General features: G+C 40.7%; 1 protein-coding gene across 1 annotated transcript in view; it reads left to right on the forward strand.

Annotated features, from left to right (window-relative positions):
• Positions 1-17,074, forward strand: part of GGA2 (golgi associated, gamma adaptin ear containing, ARF binding protein 2) — a 39,156-nt gene extending 22,082 nt beyond the window's left edge. The window contains exons 9-17 of the mRNA XM_036738808.1: positions 519-600; positions 1,614-1,754; positions 2,369-2,506; positions 2,772-2,827; positions 3,390-3,571; positions 8,043-8,206; positions 9,505-9,674; positions 15,074-15,184; positions 16,063-17,074. Coding sequence (XP_036594703.1) covers positions 519-600; positions 1,614-1,754; positions 2,369-2,506; positions 2,772-2,827; positions 3,390-3,571; positions 8,043-8,206; positions 9,505-9,674; positions 15,074-15,184; positions 16,063-16,173 — 1,155 coding nt within the window. The 3' untranslated portion in view covers positions 16,174-17,074. The remainder of the gene's footprint in view (positions 1-518; positions 601-1,613; positions 1,755-2,368; positions 2,507-2,771; positions 2,828-3,389; positions 3,572-8,042; positions 8,207-9,504; positions 9,675-15,073; positions 15,185-16,062) is intronic.
• The last annotated feature ends 3,506 nt before the right edge of the window (positions 17,075-20,580 follow it).

The raw sequence follows: 20,580 nt of genomic DNA on the forward strand, positions 1-20,580 counted from the left end.
TTTGGGGCCAAGTTTGCTCTTTATGATAATTTCACAATGTTTAGTTTCGATGGTTTTGTGGTTTATGGGGAGAATATGCGAAGTTTAGATGAGAGTCAATCCTGGCTTACTAAGCCATAGGACATAAACACAGATAACTATGTAGAGTATTATTTGATAAGTGCATTAGAGAGTTGCAAAACAAAGTACAAGGGAGGGGTAAGGTGGTTCCTGTTTGGGACTTCAATTCTGCAAGAGTTGAGATGCCGATTTCCTCTGATTCTAATAATTGGTTTTGTTTTTGAAATATATAGTTAACTGAGCCGAAGGAATGGCAGCTTGAGTGGGTTGGTGTTGGGTAATGGTTGCAGACAAGGAACCTTTTCCACCTCTGTGTTGTTTGAATTGTCAGCTCTGAACTCCAGGCTGTCACTGGTCACTGGAAGAGCCTCATGCTCAGAGCTGTGATGCTGTGTGCTGCTCTCTGACAGCCATTAGCAGAGAGCTCTCTAATGTATTCGATCTGTTTGTCATCCCAGGGCCTGTATGAGAAGTGTGAAAAGCTGAGGCCCACTCTGTTCCGGCTTGCCAGTGACACTGTGGATGATGATGAGGCCCTAGGTAACAGAAGGTTTTTCTTTTCTATCTTTTCTTTTTTTTGGTTTTAGTTGAAGCAGTGCACTGGAAGGTTAGGAACACGACCACAGATGTGGTCCCATACTAGGGGGATGAGGCAAACCTGAGTTCTGGTCCTTCAGCATAAGAGATAGTGGTGACTGGGGTTTGGGTGCCTGGCTTGAATTGCTTGAAGACTTGACTTTTTAAAAAAAGCGATGAAGTTTTAAGGTGTATTTCAGTGGAAGTTAGCACATGGTCTGAAAGTTTTTGGAAGAGAAGCAGAAAAAGCTAGAGATTGGAGAGTGGAACAGAAGACCTGAAGAAAGACTGAAGGAATCAGCTGGGCAAAGATAGGCAAGGGGTATTTGATTCTATTTCAATGGGAAAAGCCTCTTTTTACTGTCTCTGAATGAAGCTATGGCTCTGAGGAGGAAGGGGTCTGTTTTATGTGAGATGTGTTCAGCTCTCCGTGACAATGTGGTGCTGGTCTCTTTTCGCCAATGTTTCTAGCTTGTTTTCTGTGCCTTCTGCAAGCTGCTTGGTCTGGCATTCTGACTGACTTTGATCAGTTATAAACCAAAGTACACATACTTACTGAGTAGGTCCTGATGGTCATTCTCTAGTCTAAGCCACAAGTTCTTTTGAGAGGGTAGAGTCAGGGAATGGATGTATATGCATGAGGCAGAATTTAAAAGGTTAGTGTTGTCTACTGGCTCCTACTTTTTTGGGAGGCTCAAAGGTCTGTATCTCAATGGTGAGAATAACTACAGAGTACGTTTGGCCATGTATCCTGTGGCAGGAGGGCACCTCAATTCACCTTGGATCTGTGAGCCTTTTGGAGCCAAGTGAAGGTGAAAAGTGCTACTTTTCTCGTTGACGGAGAGAGTGGAAGGGCAGGTAGTTAGGTTCTGTTGGGCAGAGGTTTTGGTGGTAAGTGAAGCTTGTATAAGGACTAGCCTAGGATTGGGGACTGTTGGTGGACTAGCCCACATGACTTGTTTTCCCTCTTTTTGCAGCGAAGATTCTCCAGGCCAATGACATACTCACTCAGGGTGTTCTCCTGTATAAGCAGGCAGTGGAGGGCCAAGTCAATGCTGGGAACTTGGTGCCCAGCACAGTCAGCGGCAGCACACAGGGAAGACTGCCTGCCTCCCAAGGTAGCACACCTTTCATATTCCATATGATTTCCACTTTGCAGAATTTCTTTAATTAGTTTTTTTAAGAAAAACACTCATGAGTCGTAAAGAACTGGGTGCTGTGTTCTTTTGGAAGTCTGAGGCTGCATTTTTAACTTTGGCCTAAAAGGGAGCACCTATCTGTCACTCATTTCTTTCATACAGCTCAGGCTTGTCTGTGAACTGGAGACAGAAGTCCTGGTCTGCTGACTTCCTTCTGTGAGAGTACAATTTTTCTTGGGGCTAATTACTGGGTTTTTGCTGAGTGAGAAGATAGACCACTCCAGTATATGGTGTGGGACTGCAGCTCTTGGGACTCTCTCCATGTGATATTTTATCTCTTAAGTGCCAAGATCTGCCACTACCACCCCTCTCCTTCACTAATAACAATAACAAAACCTAACAAAAACCACCTTCCGCCCTAGTCTAAAATAAGATGGAGGTGGCGCTAGAAGGTATTTTTTCCAGCTAGGTTTTTTCCAGTGCCCCCATGCATTGAGAGAGAAAACTGATATCCCTTTTGAGGGGATGTCCAGATCTGGCTGTGTTTAGATGGTGGTCCCCTAGTCTCAGCAGCTAACTGTCCCCTTCTCTAGCCTTGCAGCATAAGGAAGGCAGCATCAAAAGCTACTCCCTGATTGACTTTTCTGAACTGGACTCTGGTCCTGGCGTTCCTTCGGAGCAGTATGAGCTCACATCATCTTGCCTTCTAGAGAAAGAGCTGGCTACTTTAGGTGGGTGAATGGCCTAAGGGAACCCACATAACTTGCGAGGTGTTGTATGGGTTTCCCTTTGGGAAGGAGTATTTGTGTTTTTGGTGGAGACATGAGGGTGTGGGCTTTTAGAAATTAGCTATTTGAAAGAACCATACTTTGCCATTTGTAGGAGGGGAAGGAGGGTGAGGATATTAAATGCCTGACCACTACCAGGGATGGTGGGGATGGGAGTATTCTTCAATTTAATAATTACTCTGTGTCATACTCTGCTTGTTATCTGCAGGCCTCAGTGATGCCCCAGTCGCGTGCAAGACATCCTTAGACTCTGTTGCTCTTCAGGTGAGGAAGCCTAGCCCAGGGACATGAAGGGAAGATGAGTATTCTAAAACTCCCCTTCATTATCTCTGGTGGTAGAGAGATGTGACGTGGAAATGACTGTCGTGACAATTTTAGTTGGAGGCCTAAATCTTTTCAGAATATATTGCTCAGCTAAAATTCTGGGGTACTGGTGCCATAAGATAGGTCTTATTCCTGCCTTTCTCTGGTTTACACCTCTAAGAATTACTGTACTGCGCCATTTCTGTCTGCTTCAGCCAGTGATCAGGAGGCATGGACCCTAGTTTCTGATGACCGATGTATCTCTTAGAGAGAGGAAGAGAGAGAGAGAGAGACAACAGAGAGAGAGTGTGAGTGCGTGTGTGTTTTTCCTCAGGGGGCAGATCTAGTGAGCTCAGAGTTGGAGTTGCTTTGGGGTATCTGCCTGTTGTCTGTTTGGCTGAGTGGGGCTAATGGCCAATCTCTCTTCAAACACACCTCCCTCTTTTTTTTTGGTATACATACTCCTGTACTTGGTTTTGGGGAAATGCTTGTTTTCTTACTCCAGGTGGTTCTGCTCTGACAGGTTGCCCCAGAGAATGGTTACCTGGAGGATGGAAATTTCTCCTACAGTACAGTGGCCAAGAAGCCCTTACCTGGCAGGGCTGACCAGACAAATGGCTCCCAAGGCAGCTCTGAGGAGAAGAAATTGTTATTTGGCTTGTCTGCTCCCCAGACTTCTCTAATCCCTGACCTATCAAGCACATTGTGAGTATACCAGAGAGTGGGTAGTAATGAAATCTTGGAATAGACAGAGTCTGTAGTTGTTTCTTGTTGTTTGTTCTAGTAGTTGCATGGGCTGGGGAAACAAACAAACAAAAAACCAAAACCCAGAGAACAGGCCCCCAAGAGCAAAATTAAGACCCCTCATTCTGGAAAAATCTTTGCATTGACAGCTTACGCTGAGTATGTTGCCTCTTCCCTCATCCCACCTAGGCTGCTTTGGTACTGTCACCCTTCACTCCCTGTCTCTTTACCCTAAAGTCCCCCTGCAAAAATGTGTTTTTATGAGGCTCTCCGGGACCTACTGAGAGAAGGCAAGCTCAAACTTCAGATTGTGTAAGAAAGAGGAGGAGGGAAGAATGGTTTTCACTGAGCGAGTCTTATGGTAGAAATAAAGATGTCTTACTATAATATAGCTTTGTTTGTGTTCAGAGCGCCTAGGATTCCTAGAGCTGTCTTCTTGAGTGTTTTCTCATGCCTTTTTCTACTTCCAAATGTATCCATTTCTATATTTCAAAGAATGGAGTCCAAAACCATTAGCGATTCTTGTAATTCAGTACAGTGACGAATAATAGATCCATGGAGCGAGGCTGATGCACTCAGCTAAACAAAATGAAATTTTAAATGTGTGAAGTTCTTCACAAAAGATGTAAGGCATAATTTAACAGCATTTTGGAAAATGCTGAGGTGCCGAAGTTCACATTATGAGTCAACAGTTTACCGTGGCTGGCAAAAAAATAACGTTTCATCTTAGGATGCATTAATTGAAGACTAATGTCTAGACTCAGGGAGGTGACGATCCCATTCTGCCCTTTTCTTGCGAGACTGTATTTAGAATGTTGTATTAAATGTCTAAAGAGTGACAATGACCCAAGTTGGTGAAGAGACTCAAAATCATGGCACAAGAGGAATGGTTGAAATAACTGACCCAAAGAAGAGAGTGGAGAGGCAGAAGGAATGTGAAATATTTGGAGGGTTGGCTTTTGAGAGAGAGAGAATGAGGATGACTGGTACAAGTTACAATAAGGTAGATTCTGGTTTCGTATTTTTCAAATAAATCTTTATTGGCACCTTCTATCTTTGCGTTGCCTAAATTTCCCCTAAAGAAAGAAAAAGAGGAAGAGGAAAAAGCGAAACCGATGAACTCATTAAAAAAAATCTGAGATTACATGTAACGTTCCTCACCCGTGGGCCTCAGCCTCTGTAAGAGGAGCAGATTGAGGTATCTCCTCATTGATCTCTTCGGAGCCAAGTTTGCAGCGTCGTTTTGACTGTTTTGTGGTTATTCTTTTCATTGATGTTTTTGTCATCACGGTGTGGGGTGTTTTCTTGGCCCTGCTTGCTTCGATTCTGTCCCACCTTGCCTTCCCTGCCCTCCAGGTTATTCGTTATTTTTTATTCTGGCTAAAATGAGCACCTCAGTGTTTAACGTGAAACGGAGAAAGGGGGTAGTTAACATGAAACTGTAAATCTTGTTATATAAAGCGTGCTTTTAAGTGTATGATGATAATAGTTAATAGCTAACATTTGTATAGCACTTCCTATGTGTGCACCGTAATTGCTAAGTGCTCTTTTGATCTCACAACAACCTTGGGAGGTGGGTGCTGTTATTATCCTCATTTTACAAATGAAGAAACTGAGGCAAATAGGGGTGAAGTGACTCGCCTGAGGTCATACAGCTAGTAAGTGTCTGAAGCTGAATTTGAACTCGGGTCTTCCTAACCGCTGTGTTCTATTCACTGCTCCGCAGTTGTTTTTGTTCAGTCGCTTTTCAGTTGTGTTTTCATGAACCCATTTGGTGTTTTCCTTGGCAGGTACTGGAGTGGTTTGCCATTTCCTTCTCTAGCTTATTTTACAGATGAGGGTACTGAAGCAAACAAGGTTAAGTGACTTTGCCAAGAGTCACACAGTTAGGTGTCTGAGACTAGATTTTAACTCAGGAAGATGAGCCTGCCTGACTCCAGGTACTCTTATCCACTGTGCCACCTACCTGTCTTTATTAAATATGTTAAGTAAGTTTACCATATAACTTTCAAAGCTCTCTTGCTTATCTGTGATTTCTTCTGTTCTCTTCTGAGCTTGAATTGAAGCATTCAAAAAGTGATCCTTTTTTCTTTTGGGGGGGTAACACTATTGTTAGCACACTGTCTCTCTCTCTCATCCCTTTCCCCCATAAAAAATCCTTATGTGACTTTGCATTGGTTCATGCTGAGTCTTTTTTTGATTCTCTGTATTCATCATGCTTACGGTTTCTCGTGGCGTACCATAATTTGTTTAGTTGTTCCCCAACTGATGCATATCTACTTTGCTTCCAGTTCCCCTTAGATTGTAAGCTTCTGGAGGGCTTTTTACTCTTTTTGTATCAGTAGTGCCTAGCACAGTGCTTAGGCTGGCACAGAGTCGACATTTAATAAATGCTTATTGATTGATTTCTTGGCTCCAACAAAAAGTGCTGCTAAACTATGGTGGTATGGTCAGTGACCTCTTGGTATATGCCTAGCAGCAGAGCCTCTGGCATAAAGTTCATGGGCACTTAGCAATTTATTTGTATAATTCCAGATTGCTTTCCAGAATGGTTGTACATATTCACAGTTCTGCCACCGTGGATTGGTGTGCCATTATCTTAAGAACCTGTCCAACATTAATGATTTCTAGCTTTTGTTGCTGCCAGTTTTTTCTGGGTGTGAGGTGAAACCTGAGTTTTGATTTGCATTTCTTCCATTAGCAATTTGGAGCATTATTTTACATGGTTAATTTACTATTAAAGAACTTTGAAACAGTTACAATGGTCCAAAAATATGGTGGATTGTCTCACGAGATAAAGCAACCCTACTGATGGATACCAGTTGTCTACCTTCTAGTGAAATCCAATGGTCTTTTCACAGTCTTCTTCCTTTTAGGACTTTTCTCTAGTATTTAACACTCGTGACAACCCTCAACTTGAAATTGTCTTCTGTTGTTTGTATGACTCTGTCCATATAAGTATCTTAACACTGATGGAAGTAATCAGCAGGAGTTAGATGACCATTTGGTGGATATTGTGGAAAGAATTCACTTTCTTCCAATTCTGTGATTCTCTTGGTTGTTGTGAATCTTAGGAGCTTTATCTGAGCATCTGCCTGATTGGACACATCTGCAGTGTCTGTCAGCATTAAAAGGGGTCTTTTTAGGAGGCAGTTAATAAATATCCAGCACTACTCTCTGCTGAGCTGCTACCTCCTGTAACAACTACCTCTTGGATATTTCCAACTGGATGTGTGTTTTGGGAGCCTACGGAACTTTATCCTTTTTGAACTTGGTTGACTAGGAGGATGCCTCCCTGAATGAGGTGGCATCCTCAGCTCACCTTTACTCCACCAATCTGTCACTTGGCATCATTTCTGCACCACATCTCTCAGATATGGCTCCTTCTGAACACTCTGCTGCTCCTCTAATTCAGGCCCTCTTTACTTCTCCCTTGGACTGTTTCAATAGACTTCTGGTTGATCTTCTTGCCCAAAATCTCTCCCTTCTCCATTGTATCCTCCACAAAGCCATCTACATGATCTTCCTTAAGCACAGGTCTGACCATATCACTCCACTTCCCAGTATTATCTGGCATTTATTGTTTGTGGCCTGCCCCTTTCCTCTTTCCTATTCTTTTTCCATATTTTTCCCTTGTACTCACTCTACAATCCAGCCGTATCAGCCTGTTTTCTTTCCTTTACACACTATGTTCTGTTTCCTGTCCATACTTTTGTACTGACTGGAATGCTTTCCTTCCTCACCTATGCTTCCTAGGATCCCTAGATGCCTTCAGAATTAAGCTAAAGCGCCTCCTTCTATGAAACCTTTCCTAATTTCTGCTAGCTATTAGTGCCCTTTCTCTTCAAATGAACTTCTATTCGTTTTGTATATAATCTGTATATGTTTATATATGTGTGTGTTGTCTCCCCTGTTAGAATGTAAGGACCTTGAGAATAAGAACTGTTTCCTGTTGTCTTTGTACTCCCTTCCTACGCTTACCACAGTGCCTGGGACATGTTGTCATTTAGTCTTTCAGTTGTATTTGCCTCTTTGTCACCCCATTTGGGGTTTTCTGGAAAAGATACTGAAGTGGTTTGCCATTTCCTTCAGCTGGCACAGGGTAGGTGCTTAATGAATCCTTGTTGATTGATGATATTGATTACTTGCATTTTTAAAGCACAGCACTTCAAAGTATATAAAGCAATTTGTATAGATCATCTCTGGAAGGAATGGTTTAATCTTCACAGTAGTCCTGTGTAGTCACAATGTAGTGAAACCTAGGGAACTCCTGCTTGACCAGCTCTTCTCTGTTTGCTTCCCTGTTTCTCAGCCCCCTCAGGAACATCTGAGAGCCTGAAAATAGATTTTTCTGTGTATTTTCTTTAGAGAGAATCCCATAAAAGAGAACCTTTTCTTTCTAACCTCTTATTTTAAAACTATTTTCCTCTAGGAATTTCCTTCATCAGAAAACACTCCCCAAAGATTCACTGGTGGGTACCAATTCCTTCCCAGAAGAGTCTTGGGAGACAAGACTGGGAGACACTCCTCCTCCATCAACACCCCTGAATAAATCTCTAGCTCAAGTTTTTGTTCCACTAGAATCAATTAAGCCCAGTAAGTACAGTCATTTCTTTACTAGTCCTGTAAATAGTGAGACAGCTTAGTTTTTATTAAGAATGTGGACCAAAAAATGTTGAGGCAGGGGTAGAGGAGAAAGGAAGTAGCTGTACAGTCAGTAACTCAATTGATTGGGTGTATACTATGCTAGATAATATGAGAAAGTTCAAAGAAAGAAGACAGTGTTGCCTAGAGTGGTTGGAAGGATTTAATAAAGGAAGTAGGGGTTGATCAGCACCTTGAAGAATGATAAAATTCACAGTAGGTTGAGGGGAGGGAAAAAGAAATTTCCAAGCAGGGAACACAACATAAGTAAGGGGCAGAGAGGCAGGAGTGAGCATAGAGGAGGAGTGGGCTATGAGGGGATTGATATAAGAGAGTACATGGAGATGAGTGACAGATTCAGAGGAAGGATTAATGGATTTGTATCAAGATGAGGTGGGGAGCCATTCCAAATTCCTAAATAGGGTCATGACATATAATAACAGTTATTTTAGGAAGAACAGTTTGGTAACAGTTATTTAGAATTGATTGGAAAAGGAACAAACTAGAGATGAGGAGACCAGTTAGAAGACTTTTGCAATCGTCTGATCATAAGATGATGGCCATGGGAATAGAAAGGAGGGCCTGGATCTGGGAAATATTTTAGAGGTAGAATTTGTTATAGGATGTGGTGACAGCTTGGGGGTGGGGCCAGGGTTGGGATGAGGGTAGTATACCAGACTGCTAAATAGGCAAGTTGAAAAGGAGATCTGTTTTGGAGGTGAAGAAAAGGTAACTCTCAGATACTATGAGGTACCAACAGGACGTTTATTTGGAGATGTTCTATAGGCTTTTGCAGATGTATAATTGGGGCACTGGTGAAATGCTACGGCTTATAAATACATATCTGAAAGTCATTCACGTAGTTCTGAAAACTGAAGCCATGAGAGTAGATGAGGTCTAAGTGCTCAGGTAACCAGAAGGATTAAATATGATAATGAGGCTTGTTAGCTCTCATGGCCTAGGAAAGGAAATGACACAAATGTAGACCTCTTCCCCATCTAACCTTTTCCTTTCAAGTCTCTTCAGGGAAGGAGTCAATTTTTCCTATTGTTTAAAGTGGATAGTATAGGAAGTGGTTGGGGAGTGAAGGTGGAAACAATAGAGACATAGAACCCTTTATCCTCCAGTGTAGGGAAACAGTTCTTTAGGCTAGGACCTCTTAAAATGAATTAATCACTTCCCTTTGAGTATTAAAGTACTAGAGGAATTTTGTAGTTATTAATCTTCCTAATTGGGTCCCTCTCCACCAGGTGACCTGCCTCCCATCACCGTGTATGATCGAAATGGTTTCAAAGTCTTGCTCCATTTTTCCCAGGCTGGGGCCCCAGGTTTCCCAGAGGTCCAGGTACTGTTGCTATCTATGCTGAGCACAGCACCACAACCTGTCTGGGACATTGTGTTTCAGGCGGCTGTGCCAAAGGTGAGTAGTTGGTAGAAACTGTTTATTCCCTAGAGGAGTACTTCAACTCCTGAATCCTTTTTCTGAACCAGTAACAGACATTTGGTGGGCTGTAGCCAGAAAGATGTTTGGAACTAGAGGCCCAATGAAAATACTGTATATCTGTTTCTCTGAGGGCTGCTTCTTGAAGGAATATATCTCTTGTTCTTAGCTAGATAAGCCCTTTATTTGAAAAAAAAATTTAAATGTATTTTTATTGGCATTTAGATATTTTTCATCAACTACATTAGCCACTGTATCCCTTCCCAAACTCCTTCTAGAGAGCCATTCCTTGTAACAAAGAATAAAAAAGAGAAAGTAATAAAAGTTCAGCAAGACTAACCAGTATAATAAATCTGACTTTACTTACCTACATGTGAACCTCTACTTCTGCAAAGAAGTGAAAGGAGGTATCATGTCATCTGTTTTTGGGATCAAGCTTGTTCATTATAATTTTGTTGCGTTTGCTTTTGATTGGTTTGTTGTCTTTCCATTTATCATTTTGTCACCATATTTATTATTTACTTGGTTCTGCCTTTTCACTTTGTATAAGTTCATATCGTCTTCATGCTTTTCTGTATTCATCATTTCTTAGGCTACATTAATATTCCCTTTCATTTATGACAGTTTGTTTAATCATTCCCTAATCTATGGATATCTACCCTGTGTCCGATTTGTTGTTAACCCCAAAAAGTGCTACTATTAATATTTTGGTGAACATGGAGCCTTTCTCTTTGTCATTTATCTCCTTGAGGGAGCTGGCAGTGGACTTTTTGAGTTCAGGGGTATGGACATTTTAGTCACTATTTTTGCACATTTCCAAATTGCTGTCCAGATTGGCTGGGATCTTAAATGATCTAGTTTCAGAAAATGAAGCTGATCTAGCTGTGAAGGAACTCCCAAAGGTGGGACTTTGGCCTAGATGAATTTACAAATTGTATCAGACTTTCAAATAATAATATCTGTACTTCACAAATTACTCTTAAAATTAAAAGCACTCTATCAAAGCCCATTTAGGAAAAAAAATATAGTCCTAATGCCTAAATTGGGGAATGAAAAAGCAAAGAGAGAAATAGACTAATTTCACAGTGAATATCATTTCAGCAATTTAAAATAAAATCCTGGCAGAAAGATTATAACAGTTTATCAGAACTATCATTCATCACGATTTAATAGGATTTATTGCAGGAACACAAGGATGAGTCAACATTAGTGAGACAAAATAATATTTTTAAAAATCTAAAATGTGAGTATCAAGTATGATAGAATCCTATGAAGTATAGCTATTTTGTTCAGTTATTTTTCAGTCATGTCTGACTCTTTGTGACCCCATTTGGGGTTTTCTTGGCCAAGATGCTGGAGAGGTTTGTCATTTTCTTCTGCACCTCATTTGACAGATGAGGAAACTGAGGCAAACAGGGTTAAGTGATTAGCCCAGAGTCACACAGCTAGTAAGTGTCAGAGGCCAGATTTGAACTTAGGAAGAAGAGTCTTCTTTTCAGGTCTAATCTTAGAAAAAGAAATTAAACAAGCTGTCAGTGAACTTCCTAATCAAAAATCCCCAGGACCAGATGGATTCACACATGAATTCTACCAAACATTTAAAGAACAATTAATCACAACGCTATATAAAGTATTTGGAAAAATAGGCAAAGGAGTCATACCAAATTCCTTTTATGACACAAAAACGATGCTAATACCTAACCCAGGAAGAGCCAAAACAGAGAAAGAAAATTATAGACCAATTTCCCCAATGCATATTGATGCAAAAATTTTAAATAAAATACTAGTAAAGAGTTTATAGCAATATATCACAAGGATCATATATGACCAGATGGGATTTATCCCAGAGATGCAGAACTGATTTCAGTATTAGGAAAACTATCAGCATAACTGACCATATGAATAACAAGACCAACAGAAATCATGATGATCTCAATAGATGCAGAAAACGTCTTTGACAAAATACAACACCCATGCCTATTAAAAAACACCAGAGAGCATAGGAATAAATGGAGCTTACCTTAAAATGATAAATATTATTTATCTAAAACCCTCAGCAAGCATTATCTGTGATGGGGATAAGCTAGAAGCCTTCCCGTACAATCAGGAGTGAAGCAAGGATGCTCATTATCACCCCTATTATTTAATATTATACTAGAAATGTTAGCTATAGCAATAAGAGAAGAAAAAGAAATTAAAGGAATTAGAATAGGCAGTGAAGAAACAAGGCTACCACCCTCTCTGTCAGATTTACAGATAAAGGGCATACTTTAGGACCAAAGAAGATATTGAGAACATTATAAAATGTAAAATAGTTAATTTTGATTATATGAAATTAAAAAGTTTTTGCAACAAACCAATGCAACCACAATTATAAGGAAAGCAGAAAACTGGGGAAAAATTTTTGTTAGAAGTATCTCTGATAAAGGCCTCATTTCTTAACTATATAGAGAACTGAGTGAAATTTATAAAAATGCAAGTCATTCACGAATTGATAAATGGTCAAAGGATATGAACAGACAGTTTTCAGACAGAGAAATCAAAGCTCTCCCTAGTCATATGAAAAACTGCTCTAAATCGCAATTGATTAGAGAAATGGAATTCTGAGTTACCACGTCACACCGATTAGAGTGGCCAATATGGCAGAAAGGAAAATGTTGGATGTTGGAGAGGATATGGGAAAACTGGGACACTAATGCACTGTTGGTAGAACTGTGAACTGATCCAACCATTCTGGAGAACAATTTGGAACTGTGCCCAAAGAACTATAAAACTGTGCATACCCTTTGATCAAGCAATACAACTGCTAGGTCTGTATCCCAAAAACATCCAAAAAAAGGGAAAAGGACCTATTTGTACAAAAATATTTACAATAGTTCTTTTTGTGGTGGCTAAGAATTGGAAAGTGAAGGGATGCCCATCAATTGGGGAGTGGCTAAGCAAGCTGTGGTATATAATTGTAATGGAATATTATTGTGCTGTAAGAAATGACAAGCAGGTTAATTTCAGAAAAACCTGGAAAGACTTACATGAACTGAAGCATAGTGAAGTAGCAGAACCTAGGGAATGTTGTGCACAGTAACAGCAATATTGTTTCATGAAGAACTGTGAATAACTTAGCTATTCTCAGCAATACAATGATCCAAGACAATCCCAAAGGACTAATGATGATGCATACTGTCCACCTCCAGAGAAAGAATTGATATTGTTTGAATACAGACTGAAGCATGCTATTTTTCACTTTTTTTCTCTCATTCTTTTTCTTTTATTCGAACCTTGTACAAAATGACTAATATGGAAATGTTTTACATAATTGCACATGTATAACCTATATCTGACTGCTTACCATCTCAGGGAGCAGAGAGGGGAGGAAGGGAAGGATAGAATGCAGAACTCAAAACTTTAAATAAAATTGTTTTAAAAAATAAAGAAAAACTTAAATAACTGGAGGAACCAGTGCTCATGACTGGGCTGTGCCTACACAATAAAAAATGATAATTCCATTGAATTTGATTACAGATGTAATAATAAACCAATGTATCTCCCAAAGTAATACTTTAAAAAAAAGGCAAAATAATAGAACAAAAGATCAAGGAAAATAATGAAAAAAAGGAATGAAGTAGGAATAGATTTTCTAAGCTTTATATTATAAAGACAGTCAGTCATTAAACATTTATTAAATGTGTACTATGTGCCAGGCACTGTGGTAAGTGCTAGAGATACAAAGAAAAGCAAGTCAGTCCATACTTCCATGTACAAACAATTATGTACAAAGCAGACACACACTCAGGAGACTGTTTATTTTACATGTACAGTTACGTTAAACATATTTCCACATTAGTCATGTTGTGAAAGAAGAATCAGAACAAAAGGGAAAAACCATGAGAAAGAAAAAACAAAGAAAAAGTGAAAATAGGATGCTCCGATCTGTATTCAGACTCCACAGTTCTTTCTCCATTCTTTTGGATGTAGATAGCATTTTCCATCACATGTATTTTAGAGTTGCTTTGGATCATTGTATTGCTGAGAAGAGCGAAGTCTGTCATAGTTGATCATTGCACTTGTGTACAGTGTTCTCCTGGTTCTGCTCACTTCATTCAACATCAGTTCATGTAAGTCTTCAGGAGACTGTTCAAAGCTTCCTGTAGAAGGCAGCATTTTAGAAGGGACTTGAAGAGCATGAGGGGTATGAGTATGAGGGGACAGCCTGTTAAAATACCTGGAGTTGGGGGACAGACTGTCTTATGGATAGAACAGCAAGGAGACCAGTGTCATTAGACCACAGAATGTGTTGGGGGCCAGGTATGAGATGTAAGAGGACTGGAAATGTAGCAGAGGTCAGGTTATGAAGGACTTTGATTTTATATTTGAACCTGTAGGTGATAGGGTACCCCTGGAGTTGACTGAACAGAGTGGAGTGACGTAGTGAGACCTGTGCTTTAGTAAGATCCCCTTTGGCAGATAAGTGGAGAATGGACTGTGCTGGGGAGAGACGGGGTACAGAGACCAACCTGCAGGCCACCTAATAGTCTGGGTGTGAGGTGATTAAGGCCTGCACTATGGTGGTGGTGGTGTCAGAGGAGAGAAGGGGGCATAAAGAAGAGATATTACAAAAGTAAAATCGTTAGGTTTTGGTAACAAATTGGATATGGGGGATGAGATAGGAAGGAATTGAGGATGACACACAATGTGCTGGTGGTTTAATCTTCGTTATTAGTATTTTCCCCATCATTTTCTTAGACCTAGAATAGACAACCAAAATAATAAATCACTTGTTGATTGAATAGTGTTTGCTGAAAAATGTAACAATCAGCTCCTTGGTTGTGAGTCTGGGTGACTGGGAGGATGGTATCCTTGACAGTAAAAGGACAGTTAGGAAAAAGGGAAGGATTATAGGGAAAGCTAATGAATTCAGTTTGGGATGTGTTAAGTTTAAAAATATCTACAAGACATCCTGTTTGAGTTGTCCAGTAGACAGCTGAAGAATCGAGACAGGGTTATCAGCCAAGAGGTTAGGACTAGATAAGTAGATCTGAGAATCATCAGTGTAGAGATTTGTAATTGGGAGCCAATGAGATCACAAAGAAATATAGTAAAGAGGGAGATGAGAAGAGATACCAGTGGTTAGCAGGCGTGACCTGGATAAAGATTCAGCAAAAAAAAACCCAAAAACTGGGGAGCAGTGAGGCAGGCAGGAGGAAAGCCAAGAGAGAGTAGTATTGCAGAAACAAAGAAGGTAATAGTCAGCATTGGAGCTGCTGTGGGAAGATGGGCACACTGATGCCTTGTTGGTACACAAGCTGTTTAACACAGACCTGGGAGACTGGATCTTTATCTAAGTTGGGGTGTCATTGTCACCTTTTTTTTAAACCTGGCAGGCAATGAGAGTGAAACTGCAGCCAGCCTCCAGTTCTAAGCTCCCTGCATTTAGCCCGCTGCTGCCACCTGCTGTGATCTCTCAGGTTCTGCTGCTTGCAAATCCACACAAAGTAAGTCCTGTGCCATTTGGCTGGATCTTCAGGCTGGAGGAATATGGAGTGGTTTGTTACCTTCTCTGGGAGTGGAGGCCCTGTTGGTATCTTTATCTGTTGAATATCCTAGATAAAGCCAGCTTTCTTCATATCTGCATTCCTTGTTATGGCTGTTATAATTGGAATGTGGGAAGTGGAGTTATTAAGCACCTGCTGTGTACCAGGCACTGTGCGAAGTGCTCTACAGTTATTATCTCAGTTGATCCTCAAATAACCATAATAGGTGCTATTATGGTTCTTATTTGAAATTGAGGTGGAGTTTAAGTGACTTGGCTCAGGGTCACTAAGCTATTAAGGCGAGATTTGAACCCAGGTCTTCCTGACTCTAGGCACAGCACTCTCTACTTTACCACCTAGCTGTCTTGTGAGCTAGGCTGGAGAAGTCCAGCTCTTCTATTGGCAGTGGAGCATTCCTCTCCCCCATATCTCTGGGAATCCTCCATATGTATCTGCCAACTATAGAATATCTTGGGGCCATTTAAACTGCTGCTGCAGCTTCTGTTGTTTACCCTGTTGCTATTCAAACACTTGTATTGATTGTGAGTTCTCAGGCCAGAAATCTTACATCTTCTGGTCCCAGTTTGCTTTTTTTGTCAAGGAATGGGTGTTATGGGACAGATGTCTAAATTGAGTGTTCCTTGTTTTGGAGACTGCTGAGAACATTCCCTGGACTTTGGGTTGAGTGGAAGCCTTTTTCTTTGCCTTCTTATGGGTTGCATCTCTCCTTTAGAGGGGCTGATCTTTTCCCTCTCAGACTCCTTGTGAGGCCTGAAGGCTGCACTCAGTACTCTATATCCTTTGGAAAACTACATTTTTGATCTTCTTTCTTTTCCCAGGAGCCTGTGAGGCTAAGGTACAAGTTGACATTCACTCAAGGTGGGAAGCCCTTCAGTGAAGAAGGAGAAGTGAGTGATTTTCCAGACCTGGCTCTCTGGAGTACAGTATAACCTGAAGATGGACTCTCCTGGACCTTGCCATCAAGCCTTAGCCCATATCTGTTGCTCACTTTTGCCCAGGACTGGCTAGGGGTTTTGATATGAAGTGTATGGGTGGGTGCTGCTGTTTGGAGGGCATATGAGCCATGTGTGAGATGCATCTGACACCAGTCTTGATATTATCTAGTCTGCCATCATCTCTGATGCCTGTGTGGTGATGGACTTTCTGGAGACACTGGGATTTTATAAGCCAAAGCTAACAGCAGAGGCCCGCGTTTCAGGGAATCATTCCAAAGTGGAATCTTTTATGAATGTTGCCTCATTGTTCTCACTTTTGTGCCTTGTCATCCCTCAGATGTGTTGGGGCTCCCAGGCTGCTCCATTCTCAGAATCCTTGGAGACATTTGGTTGGTCTTGGGTACCCCTTTGCTTAGGAGACCCTCTGCCAGACTGACATCTTTAAAGAGGATCCTTTTCTCATTTTTATACAGACTGCTTACAATTGATTGAAGAAATGTTCCAAATGGAATGCTCATTGCACACGCCTCTAGATTAGAGGGACACATAGTAGTTAGCTTCTACCATAGTATTTTCCACCATTGTGCCTTATACCTGCCCTAGATGGACAGTCTTCAGGTAAAGGAGAAGAAGAAAGTAGTCTCCATTTCTCATTTATGTCTTCAGAGCTTCTGCCTAAAAACTCCACCTCCCCTTTCATCCTCATCAAAAGCTTTTTTCTACTTGCTTATTTGAGCATACCATTTTAGGCATTGTACAACACAATTAAGATAGTCTTGGTTCTTGTTTTTTAGGTGGTTTATTGATGCAGAAAGACATAAAAAGTACATAACAAGAAGTTTTGATTGAATATGTAAAGCATTTACATTGAATGAATAAAACAGGAACAAGTATATTTCTGCAGTGGTGATGGGGCGGCGATTGCATTTTCGGAGATTATGTGTAGAGAAAGAAACCATTATAGAGAAGGCATCTTAATAATTCTTTGATTGAAGGAAGAGGGTTTTAGTGAAGTGAGAGGGAAGGAGTGAAGAGAGAATAGCATGAAGAAGTGTAGCTTAGCTTTCCACAAAGATTGTGAAAATACAGCAGGCTGAGTAATTGGGATGCACAGATAGAAATCTGCCACAAGGAGGAGGGGGTGGGGAACAGGCTACACTTGAACCTCAGTCTCATCTGCCCTGGTGAGAGGAGAAAAGAAACATGCGCGCGCGCGCGCGCGCGCGCGCACACACACACACACACACACACACACACACACACCCTCCCCCAACCCCCGCTATAAAAATGCATTTCACTCAACCAGAAAATGAGAGAAAGGTAAAATAAGAGGGAGGGCAGATTAAAGGAGGGAATGAATCATAAGGAAAACAGGGTTAGAGTTGGAGTCTGGGCAAGACTAGAGGGTACTATATAAGGATCTGACCTAGAATTAGGGTAATCTAGTGAAGGGGCTTAATTACCTTACATTTTTGTAAAGCACTTTATATTTTACAAAATGCTTTCATATGATAGCATTTGATCCTTCAAGTAATCCTGTAAGGTAGAGAGGCCATTATTTGAAAAATGGGGAATAATAGTGACCAATTTCTTTACCAAAATTCACCATAGAATTTATTTGAGAGGTGATCTGATTTACAAAAAGTGTTACTCAGGTTTTCTGGTACATACCTACTGCATAAAGTACTCATGTCAAAGAAAATTTGTATTTTGAAAAACTAGTTTACAGTTGAATAAGGTGACTGGTGTGGGCATAGATGATACTGCCAGAAGTGATCGCAAAAGCATTATTAGAGATTATGAAGTTAGAGGTAAGAAACTGGAGACCTTAGGGACACAGGTGTTGTTTCCATCACTACTACTGTTCAGGGCCAAAGTCTTAAGAAAAAACGGTCAGCTCTGGGAAGTGAACAGCTGATTAAGATCATATTTGAAGATGGGATGGCTTAAAATGTAGGAATAATAGAATTTAAAAGGCCTAGTAAAAATCTTTTCTAGTCTTAAAAATCTGGAGAGAAGTGGTTTGTCCTAGGTCACTCAGGTAAGTAATTGGGCCAAGATTCAACATCAAATCCAGTGTACTTTTCCCTATGTGATACATGCTTCTGACCACTTTTTCCATTAAAAATCTTTTTTATTAACGCCTTGATTTTATGACGCTATCACTTTCAGATATAACCCTTCTCTCTAACTGCACAGTGAACCTTCCTGAATAACTAAAAGAGTTAAGCAAAACCAACTAGAGAATTATTAGACATTGCATTATTCTGTACCCTAATTCTTTTGTGAAAGGAGGTAATATCTTTTTTTTTTGTTTTTTTTTTTAAAGGAGGTAATTTCTAACCACTTTGAAAAGATATTTGGTGACAGGATTTTAAGAATCCAGATGCTTGGAAAATCAGCTCAGCTCTCACTGAGCTTAAGAGTTCCTCTACCCTTGAATCCCTTGCCCCTTTGTCCTGATGCATCTCATCCCATTCTAAATCTCACACCTGGGTGATTTTCATTTGCCTTCTCTGTGTTCCTACCTACGTGCTGCTGGAGGAAGTTACAACTGTGCTGACTAGGTCTACTATACCTTTATGTTGTCTAACCTTAAATCTTTTTACTCAGATTGTCCACTGCATTTCCTAGTGTCTGTTCCAAGTTTCCTCTCTTCAAGTCACCTGCACCACTCCTCCACTCCCTCTCTGACAAGGACCCTTGCCTAATAATGAGCTGAAAAATTGAGGCCCCTGTGAGTTCCCTCTTGATTCTATCCTTCAAATCACTTCATTATCATCCTCCATTATAGGAGGAAGAGGTGGTCCTATGGCAGCCCCTCTATGATCTTGATCCCATCTCTGGGTGCCTGCTTCTTTTAGCATCTTTTCTCCTTATTTTCAATTTCTCTTTATCTACCATGCTCTTCCTTACTGCCTACAACATCCCCAGACCTCACATCCTTGAAAAAGACCAAAACAACAAAACCCTTCATTTACTATACCATTCATTCAAGCTATCATCCTATACTTGACTTCTATTTCTCAATCTCAATTTAGCTTCTGTGGGCTTCACTTAATTGACCAAAATCTGCCTCCAAGGTTACTAGTGATCTCTCTATTAAAACCAGTAGCCTTTCCTATTTTTGGTTTCGGCCATTTAATGCTGTAGTATTTAACCCTGTTGAATGGTCCTTTGCGAACACTTTTTTTTCCTGTGGTGTTCTTGTGGTTCTCCTACTTGTGTGACCAATCCTTCTCAATCTCTTTTGCCCCATCTTCTTTGTTTAGGTGTATTCTAGGGCCCTGACCCGAGCCCTCTTCTCTTAAATTCCCATGGGTTCAGGGGTTATCTCTATTCATATATCTGGCCCTCATCTATACCCTAAGCTCTAGCCAAATACCTCTAAGAGCCCACTAGATACACCTGCTCATTTCATTTCCCTGCTGCCCTATTTCTCGCTACTCTAGGGTACTATCCTTTTAGTCACCTAGATTCTCAACCTCAGTCATCCTATATTCTTTTTTTTTTTGAGGCAGTCAAGGTCAAGTGAGTTGCCCAGAGTCACACAGCTAATAAGTGGCTGAGGCCACATTCGAACTATGACCCTCCTGACTCCAAGGCTGGTGCTCTATCCACTGAGCCACCTAGCCTCTCCTAGTCATCCTTTATTAACTCTCACTTCGTTTTCCATAGCGTGTTGATTATACCTCTAGGTATCTCTCCCATCGTTCCTCTTTTCCCTACTCATACAACAACCCAAGTTGAGGCCCTCATTCTTTTTAGCCTCCCATTTGGTTTCCCTGAATCCAGCCTTTCCCTTCTCCAATTTCTATGCAGCTGCTAAATTAATATTCCATAAACAAAAGTATTTCATTTTGTCTTGCTCAAGAAGTTTCAGTAGCCCCCTATTAACTCTAGCATAGTATATTTAAACTCTCATATTTGGCATTTAAAGTACTTCCATCATCTGGCTTCAGCTTAATTTTCCCATGCAGATGACATTTTATTACTCAATTATATTTCACCCAAACCTACTGTCTTGCTGTTTCTGACATGACATTCTGTTACCTGGCTTTGCCTTTCACCCAATGGGTTGGCCGCCACACATAGAACTCTGAGTTCGAGTCAAAGTTCTCCTGAAGAGCCCCCATCTACCAAACTATATCTTCCCGATTCCCCCAGTTTAGTGCCCCCTGAAATTTTTTCATGTTTGTGTTTCCTTGTGTGTGTGCACATGTAAGCACAGTATTATCCTTACATATGCATACTCCCTCAGTAGAATTTAAGTTCCTTGGAAAAGGGACTGTTTCTTTGTATCCTTAGCGATCAATTGATCAGTCAACAAGTAATTAAAGGCCTCATACGTGCTAGGTGCTGGGGATACCAGTAGGAATAAAACAACTGCTGCGTAAAATG

The sequence above is a fragment of the Trichosurus vulpecula genome, chromosome 9 (genome assembly GCF_011100635.1).
Source record: "Trichosurus vulpecula isolate mTriVul1 chromosome 9, mTriVul1.pri, whole genome shotgun sequence".
Taxonomy (NCBI): Eukaryota; Metazoa; Chordata; class Mammalia; order Diprotodontia; family Phalangeridae; genus Trichosurus; species Trichosurus vulpecula.